The sequence below is a fragment of the Lipotes vexillifer genome, unplaced genomic scaffold (assembly GCF_000442215.2).
Source record: "Lipotes vexillifer unplaced genomic scaffold, Lipotes_vexillifer_v1.1 scaffold821, whole genome shotgun sequence".
Lineage (NCBI taxonomy): Eukaryota > Metazoa > Chordata > Mammalia > Artiodactyla > Lipotidae > Lipotes > Lipotes vexillifer.
Window position 1 is genome coordinate 2093 of NW_006799328.1, and position 9760 is coordinate 11852.

Below are 9760 nucleotides of genomic sequence, written 5' to 3' on the forward strand. Positions count from 1 at the left end.
TTTTTTTGCGTTACGCGGGCCTCTCACTGCTGCGGCCTCTCCCATTGCGGAGCACAGGCTCCGGACGCGCAGGCTCAGCGGCCATGGCCCCAGCCACTCCGCGGCATGTGGGATCTTTCCAGACCAGGGCACGAACCCGTGTCCCCTGCATCGGCAGGCGGACTCCCAACCACTGCGCCACCAGGGAAGCCCTTAATTAATTCTAATTTAAATAATCTCATATGGCTAGGGGCTACTATATCTGACAGTGCAGCTCTAACATTAGTGGAATGCGCGTATAAAGAAACTCATAACCTACAGTCATGAAGCCTTGGGCCAGTCTACACCTTCTCCCTAATTATTTTCTTTTTTTTTTTTTTTTTTTTTTTTTTTTTTTTTTTCTCACTGTCGTGGCCTCTCCCATTTGCGGAGCACAGGCTCCGGACGCGCAGGCTCAGTGGCCATGGCTCACGGGCCCAGCCGCTCCGCGGCATGTGGGATCCTCCCGAAACGGGGCACGAACCCGCGTCTCCTGCATCGGCAGGCGGACTCTCAAGCACTGCGCCACCAGGGAAGCCCCCTAATTATTTTCAATGAGCCTGTGATAAAGAAAAGTGTTTGCAAAGGTTGGAAAAAAATGGGTGGATGGTATGAGCTGCATGCAACTCAACGGACAATGCGGAGGATATTTTATTCCTTCTCAGGTGGTTCACAGGAGAAGAAAGTGCAAGAAATGCAAAAGGAGCTCCGCCTCACTGAAAACCTCTCAATTTGCATTGCAAAACCATCTCTTTGCACATGAGCAGCAAACTGCTAATATCTGATTTAAGATGTTCATTACTCTATAGTTTGTAATAATATAGAGACACGAATAAATGTATAGGCAAAAAAATAAAAAATAAAATAAAGGGCTTCCCTGGTGGCACAGTGGTTGAGAGACCGCCTGCCAATGCAGGGGACACGGGTTTGTGCCCCGGTCCGGGAAGATCCCACATGCCACAGAGCAGCTAGGCCCGTGAGCCATGGCCGCTGAGCCTGCGCGTCCGGAGCCTATGCTCCGCAACGGGAGAGGCCACAACAATGAGACGCCCGCGTACCGCAAAAAAAAAAAAAAAAAAGGAATAAATGAAGGAAAGGAGGGAGAAGAGAGCAGTGAGGACTGCTACCTACCTCTAGTGCATTAGTGCAGAAATTAAAGATACAAGGCAAAAATCTTGCAAGACTTCAGCGCAAACTATAATCACAATGCATTACCTTGTCTTCCTTAAAAAGCTTCCCTGGTCCCTTTGCTGTATCTGTAACAATTGCAGAGACCTTTGCAATATATTTTTTTAGCGCCAGCCTTGCATCTGAAAGAATAGAACAGTAAAATGCATAATAATAAGACAAAGACCAAAAAATATGCATAACAAACATTATATGCTTGTAATGTACATTTATATCTCCAGAGCTTTATAAAGGCTGTATAGGAGATTTGTTGCAGTTGTTTTCCTTGGGGAACTTCAAAAGGATAACATTCAACTAGCACAGCACTTTGGGGCACTCACTCTATTCCTAGAATTGCGCTAAAATTTTTAAAGAGCAAATAAATATAAAATGTGATACCCAATACCAAAGAGACTATAGTCTATCAAAATACCTACTCTGGGGAAAGGAACAAAAAACATTTCCAAGAGAAAAACTGTCACTTGCTTTACCCTTCTTTATCCTTCAAAATAAATTCAAATAGCTTCCCTCTTTAAAAAAAAAAGTGTTTAAAATAATTCCATTCTCTACAGCACACGCCGCAACATTTGCAAGACCTGTTTAAACAAAATTACAACACTTTGAGAGAAATAGAAGACTCAAATAAATGGAAAGATTTACCATATTCCTAGACAGAACAACTGAATATAGTAAATGGTAGATTAGCCTCAAATTAATTTAACAATTGATGTATTCGTTTCCTGTGGCTGCTATAACAAATTGCCATAAATTTAGTGGCTTAAAGCAACACAAGTTTATAGTTTATCCCCTTACAATTCTAGAGGCGAAAAGCCTGAAATCAGTTTAGCTGATTGTATTGTCAGGGGAGATTCTTTCTGGGGGCTCTGAAGGGAGAATCTATTTTCTTGGCTGTTTTCAACCTCTAGTGGCAGCCTGTACCCCTTGGCTGTGGCTCCTTCCTCCATCTTCAATCAAACTACACCACTCCAATGTCTAGCTCCATCATCAAATCACCTTCTCCTGGGCTTCCCTGGTGGCGCAGTGGTTGAGTCCGCCTGCCGATGCAGGGGACATGGGTTCGTGCCCCGGTCCAGGAGGATCCCACATGCCGCGGAGCAGCTGGGCCCGTGAGCCATGGCCGCTGAGCCTGCGCGTCCGGAGCCTGTGCTCCGCGACAGGAGAGGCCACAACAGTGAGAGGCCAGCGTACAGCAAAAAAAAAAAAAATTGTCACTTGATTTAGCTTAAAAAAAAAAAAAAAAAAAATCGCCTTCTCCTCTTCTGTGTCAAATCTCCTGCCTCTCACTTATAATAAGGACACTTGTAATTACATTTAGGTCCCACCTGGATAATCCAGGATAATCTCCCCATCTGAAGATCCTTAATTTAAGGATCTGCAAAATCCCATATGAGGTAACATTCACAGGTTTCAGGGATTAGAACCTAGATATCTTTGGCAGACTTTTTTCAGCCTACCACAGTCGGCCCTCTGACCTCCCTAAACTTCTACCTATCCCCCATGCAAAATACATTTACCCCATGCCAACATCCAAAAGTTTCAACCCATTACAACATCAACTCATGTCCAAATACTCATCTAAAATATCATCAGCTCAAAAGTCTCATCTCATCATCTAAACAAGGTATGCATGAGACATTAGTAAAGATCTATCTATCCTGGGGTAAAATTCCTCTCCATCTGTAGACCTGTGAAACTAGAAAACAAAGTTCTCTGCTCCCAAAATACAATGGTGGGACAGGCACAGAGCAACAGTTATAGATAATGCCATTCCAAAAGTGAGAAATTAGAGGAAAAAAGGAGTCCCCACACTCCCAAGTAATTTTGAAATCCCACAGGGCAAATTCTATTAGGTGTCAAAGCCTGGGGATAATCATCTGTGGTGTAAGGCTCCACCTTCTTGGCCTGCAGCTCCAGCCTGAGTCATCCTTCCTTTTTCATGAAAGACAGCACGTTTTTGCAGCTGAATAGTTTTGTCAGTCACAGCTTCAAACCCACCATTCATGTTGCAAACAGAATTAATTCCCTAAACTGGAATCCAAGGTTTAGGTTTTGGCTCCACTAGCTGGGTGACCTGGAGTCAGTAGTGGCTCCAGAATTTCAATACAGGATGAAGTTTAGCAGAGGAATTAGCTGGAAGAGGGGACTAAAGGACTTGTCATAGAACTGCATTTATATAATAAGCACACTGATTTTACTAACAGCATATATTTATTTTGGGTAGCTTGGTAGAGAAAGGAGCTTACTGCAAGCATCCTCTTAATGCCACCATACCTGTCTTACTGCATTCAGGCTGCAAAATACCACCGACTACGTAGTTTATAAACAACAGAAACTTATTTTTCACAGTTCTGGAGGCTGGGAAGTCCAAGATCAAGCTGTCAACATGGTTGCAGTCTAGTGAAAACCCTCTTCCTTTATTGCCAGCACCTTCTCACTGTGCCCTCACATAGTAGATGGGGCTAGGGAACTCTGTGGGGACTCTTTTATAAGAACACTAATCCCATTCATGAGGGCTCCACCTTCATGTCCTAAGCATCTCCCAAAGGCCCCACTTCCTAATACCATCACACTGGGCATTAGGATTTCAACATATGAATTTGGGGGGAACACAAACTTTCAGACCATAGCAATATCTTAACCCCACTAACCTCAGTTTCTCCATCTAGAAAATGGAAGTATTATAGCACCATCCTCATAGGGTTGTTGTAAGAATTAAACACAATGTATTATAGTATAATGCATGCAGACGTCTTGACACAGTGCCTGTCACACAGTAAAGCACTCAATAAGTTTATTATTATGTCACTCCTCTCCTCAAAACTCTGTAAATGACTCCCTATTGACTACTGAACAAAATGCGGGGCCTTCCAAGATCTATCTAGCCACAAACTATCTTTCCAGCTTCATCCCTTACAACATTCATCCAGAGACCTTGTCCATTATTTACCCCCTGTTCCCTCTGCTCCCAGGCTCACTCCTTCAGTTCCTCAGGTCTCTGCTCGAGCATCACCTTAACAGAGAAGCCTCTCCTGATTGCCCTCTATAAAATAACACACTCTCACTTGCTGGCAACTTCATAACCCCATTATCACTCTATTTTTCTCCGTAACACTGCATAGATACATAGATTCAGATAATTTTACTTTCTGTGTCTCCCTCCTACAAAGTAAACTCCATAAACATAAAGACTGTTTTATGCCTAGTCGTGTATGAATTCTCAGCTCCTAGAACAGTATTTAGCACATAGGAGGTGCTCAATAAATATTTATAAATGGTTGTCTAAAGGTTTACACAGAATTTCTTTGCTTATTATGTTTCCTCAACCTAAAATGCCCTCTCTGCATTGCCACCCACCAAAATTCTACTCATTCTTCAAAGCTTACTTTAAAATGCACTTCTGTGAAACTCCTAATTCCCCTAGGTAGATCTCATTGTTTATCAACTGTGACATGATTATAATCTGACTTAGCTCTGAGTTTAATCTGTCTTGTAATTTTTTGTTATCCTGTTTTTTGCTTCTACCTCTAGACTGTAGGTTCCTTAAAGGCAGAGTCTGTGTCACCTTCTTATCATATACCATGCAGCCCCACCATCTCTTTTTCACTTACCACGCCAAATTCCCCACCCCTCACCCACTACCTGATAGTACCACATTGCCACCAAAAAGACATAGGTCAAAAGGGGGAGGGACTCAGTATTTGCTTGACTATTTGAAGGGAAGGACATTCCAGAATGAAAAAAACAGAAGCAGATGCTAGGTTGTATGAAATGATACAGCTATAGCTACTTTGTAAGTAGATGTGAAAGTACCATACTTCAAAAGGGTTAGGGAGGATCTTCAAGATGGCAGAGGAGTAAGACGCGGAGATCGCCTTCCTCCCCACAAATACATCAAAAATACACCTATAAGTGGAACAGCTCCTACAAAACACCTCCTGAATGCTGGCAGAAGACCTCAGACCTCCCAAAAGGCGAGAAACTCCCCACGTACCTGGGTAGGGCAAAAGAAAAAAGAATAAACAGAGACAAAAGAATAGGGACGGGACCTGCACCTCTGGGAGGGAGCTGTGAAGGAGGAAAAGTTTCCACACACTAGGAGCCCCTTCACTGGTGGAGACGGGGGTGTGGGGGGTGTGGGCGTGTGGTAAGCTTTGGAGCCACAGAGGAGAGAACAGCAACAGGGGTGCAGAGGGCAAAGCAGAGAGATTCCCGCACAAAGGATCGCTGCCAACTAGCAATCACCAGCCTGAGAGGCTTGTCTGCTCACCTGCCGGCTGGGACTGGTGGGTGCTGGGAGCTAAGGCTTGGGCTTCGGAGGTCGGATCCCAGGGAGAGGACCGGGATTAGCTGCGTGAACACAGCCTGAAGGAGGCTAGTGCACCACGGCTAGCCGGGAGGGAGTCCGGGGAAAAGTCTGGAGCTGCTGAAGAGGCAAGAGACTTTTTCTTCCCTTTGTTTCCTGGTGCGCGAGGAGAGGGGATTAAGAGCGCTGCTTAAGGGAGCTCCAGAGACGGGCGCGAGCCGCGGCTAAAAGCGCGGACCCCAGAGACGGGCATGAAATGCTAAGGATGCTACTGCAGCCACCAAGAATCCCTGTGTGCAAGCACAGGTCACTATCCCCACCTGTCCGCCCGGGAGCCTTGCAGCCCACCACTGCGAGGGTCCTGGGATCAGGGTCAACTTCCCCGGGAGAACACACGGCGTGCCTCAGGCTGTTGCAACGTCACGCCAGCCTCTGCCACAGGCTCACCCCACATTCGAATTATAACTGCTGCACCCCTCCCTCCCCCCAGCCTGAGTGAGCCAGAGCCCCCTAATCAGCTGCTCCTTTAACCCCCTCCTGTCTGGGCGAAGAATAGATGCCCTCAGCCGACCTACATGCAGAGCAGGGGCCAAATCCAAAGGTGAACCCCAGGAGCTGTGTGAACAAAGAAGAGAAAGGGAAATCTCTCCCAGCAGCCTCAGGAGCAGTGCATTAAATCTCCACAATCAACTTGATGTACTCTGCATCTGTGGAATACCTGAATGGACAACAAATCGTCCCAAAATTGAGGCCGTGAACTTTGGGAGCAACTGTAGACTTGGGGTTTGCTGTATGCAGCAGACTAGTTTCCGATTTTTATGTTTATCTTAGTATAGTTTTCAGCACTTGTTATCATTGGTGGATTTGTTTACTGGTTTCGTTGCTCTCTCCTTTTTTTTTATTAGTTTTTTAACTTTTTAATAACTTTATTTTATTTTTCTTTCTTTATTTTCTCCCTTTTCTTCTGAGCTTGTGGCTAACAGGGTCTTGGTGCTCTGGCCGGGTGTCAGGCCTGAGCCTCTGAGGTGGCAAAGCCGAGTTCAGGACATTGGGCCACCACAGACCTCCCAGCCTCACGTAATATCAATCAGTGAGAGCTCTCCCAGAGATCTCGGTCTCAAGGCTAAGACCCAGCTCCACTCAGCGACCAGCAAGCTCCACTGCTGGACACCCCATGCCAAACAACTAGCAAAACAGGAACACAACCCCGCCCGTTAGCAGAAAGGCTGCCTAAAAGCATAATAAGTTCACAGATACCCCAATACACACTACTAAATAACCAAGAGATCACTGAAGAAATCAAAGAGGAAATCAAAAAATACCTAGAAACAAATGACAATGAAAACACGACCACCCAAAACCAATGGGATACAGCAAAAGCAGTTCTAAGAGGGGAGTTTATAGCAATACAATCCTATCTCAAGAAACAAGAAAAATCTCAAATAAACAACCTAACCTTACACCTAAAGCAATTAGAAAAAGAAGAACAAAAAAACCCCAAAGTTAGCAGAAGGAAAATAATGATAAAAATCAGATCAGAAATAAATTAAAAAATAAATGAAGGACACAACAGCAAAGATCAATAAAACTAAAAGCTGGTTCTTTGACAAGTTAAACAAAATTGATAAACTGGTAGCCAGACTCATCAAGAAAAGAAGGGAAAAGACTCAAATCAATAGAATTAGAAATGAAAAAGAAGTAACAGGGGCTTCCCTGGTGGCACAGTGGTGAAGAATCCCCCTGCCAAAGCAGGACACATGGGTTCGAGCCCTGATCCGGGAAGATCCCACATGCCGCGGAGCAACTACAGAACCTGTGCTCTAGAGCCCGTGAGCCACAACTAGTGAGCCCGAGCACCTAGAGCACCTTGCTCCCAACAAGAGAAGCCACCACAATGAGAAGCCTGAGCACCACAACGAAGAGTAGCCCCCGCTCGCCACAACCAGAGAAAACCCGTGTGCAGCAACAAAGACCCAATGCAGCCAAAAATAAAATAAATAAATATTAAAAAAAAAAGAAGTAACAACTGACACTGCAGAAATACAAAGGATCATGAGAGATTACTACAAGCAGCTATATGCCAATAAAATGGACACCTGGAAGAAACGGACAAATTCTTAGAAAAGCATAACCTTCCAAAACTTAACCAGGAAGAAATAGAAAATAAAAACAGACCAATCACAAGTAATGAAATTGAAACTGTGATTAAATATCTTCCAACAAACAAAAGCCCAGGACCAGATGGCTTCACAGGCGAATTCTATCAAACATTTAGAGAAGAGCTAACACCTATCCTTCTCAAACTCTTCCAAAATATAGCAGATGGAGGAACACTCCCAAACTCATTCTATGAGGCCACCATCACGCTGATACCAAAACCAAAGATGTTACAAAGGAAGAAAAATACAGGCCAATATCACTGATGAACACAGATGCAAAAATCCTCAACAAAATACTAGCAAACAGAGTCCAACAGAACATTAAAAGGATCATACACCATGATCAAGTGGGGTTTATCCCAGGAATGCAAGGATTCTTTAACATATGCAAATCAATCAATGTGATACACCATATTAACAAATGGAAGGAGAAAAACCTTATGACAATCTCAATAGATGCAGAAAAAGCTTCTGAGAAAATTCAACACCCATTTATGATAAAAACCTTCCAGTAGGCATAGAGGGAACTTACCTAAACATAATAAAGGTCATATATGACACACCCACAGCCAACATTGTTCTCAATGGTGAAAAGCTGAAAGCATTTCCACTAAGACCAGCAACAAGACAAGGTTGCCCACTCTCACCACTATTATTCAACACAGTTTTGGAAGTTTTAGCCACAGCAATCAGAGAAGAAAAAGAAATAAAAGGAATCCAAATCAGAAAACAAGAAATAAAACTGTCACTGTTTTCAGATAACATGATACTATACATAGAGAATCCTAAAGATGCTACCAGAAAACTATTAGAGCTAATCAATGAATTTGGTAAAGTAGCAGGATACAAAATTAATGCACAGAAATCTCTGGCAGTCCTATACATTAATGATGACAAATCTGAAAGAGAAATTAAGGTAACACTCCCATTTACCATTGCAACAAAAAGAATAAAATACCTAGGAATAAACCTACCCAAGGAGACAAAAGACCTGTATGCAGAAAACTATAAGACACTGATGAAAGAAATTAAAGATGATACAAACAGATGGAGAGATATACCATGTTCTTGGATTGGAAGAATCAACATTGTGAAAATGACTATACTACCCAAAGCAATCTACAGATTCAATGCAATCCCTATCAAACTACCAATGGCATTTTTCACAGAAGTAGAACAAAAAATGTCACAATTTGTAAGGAAACACAAAAGATCCTGAATAGCCCAAGCAATCCTGATAAAGAAAAATGGAGCTGGAGGAATCAAGCTCCTTGACTTCAGACTATACTACAAAGCTACAGTCATCAAGACAGTATAGTACTGGCACAAAAACAGAAATATAGGTCAATGGAACAGGATAGAAAGCCCAGAGATAAACCTATACACATATGGTCACCTTATCTTGATAAAGGAGGCAAGAATACACAATGGAGAAAAGACAACCTCTTCAATAAGTGGTGCTGGGAAAACTGAACAGCTACATGTAAAGGAATGAAATTAGAACACTCCCTAACACCATACACAAAAATGAACTCAAAATGGTTTAAAGACCTAAATGTAAGGCCAGAGACTATAAAACTCTTAGAGGAAAACATAGGCAGAACACTCTATGACAAAATGCACAGATCTTTTTTGACCCACCTCCTAGAGAAATAGAAATAAAAACAAAAATAAACAAATGGACCTAATGAAACTTAAAAGCTTTTGCACAGCAAAGAAAACCGTAAACATGACGAAGACAACCCTCAGAATGGGAGAAAATATTTGCAAACGAAGCAACTGACAAAGGATTAGTTTTCCAAAATATACAAGCAGCTCATACAGCTCAATATCAAAAAAAACAAACAACCCAATCCAAAAATGGGCAGAAGACCTAAACAGACATTTCTCCAAAGAAGATATACAGATTGCTAACAAACATATGAAAAGATGCTCAACATCAGTAATCATTAGAGAAATGCAAATCAAAACTACAGTGAGGTATCACTTCATACCAATCAGAATGGCCATCATCAAATAATCTACAAACAATTGGGCTTCCCTGGTGGCGCAGTGGTTGAGAGTCCGCCTGCCGATGCAGGGGACACGGGTT

General features: G+C 42.9%; 1 protein-coding gene across 1 annotated transcript in view; it reads right to left on the reverse strand.

Annotated features, from left to right (window-relative positions):
* Positions 1-9760, reverse strand: part of ANKRD45 (ankyrin repeat domain 45) — a gene marked incomplete at its 3' end in the record, with an annotated part of 34740 nt that overhangs the window by 395 nt on the left and 24585 nt on the right. Inside the window, exon 4 of the mRNA XM_007471600.1 lies at positions 1234-1328. Within this exon, the coding sequence (XP_007471662.1) occupies positions 1234-1328 (95 nt within the window). The remainder of the gene's footprint in view (positions 1-1233; positions 1329-9760) is intronic.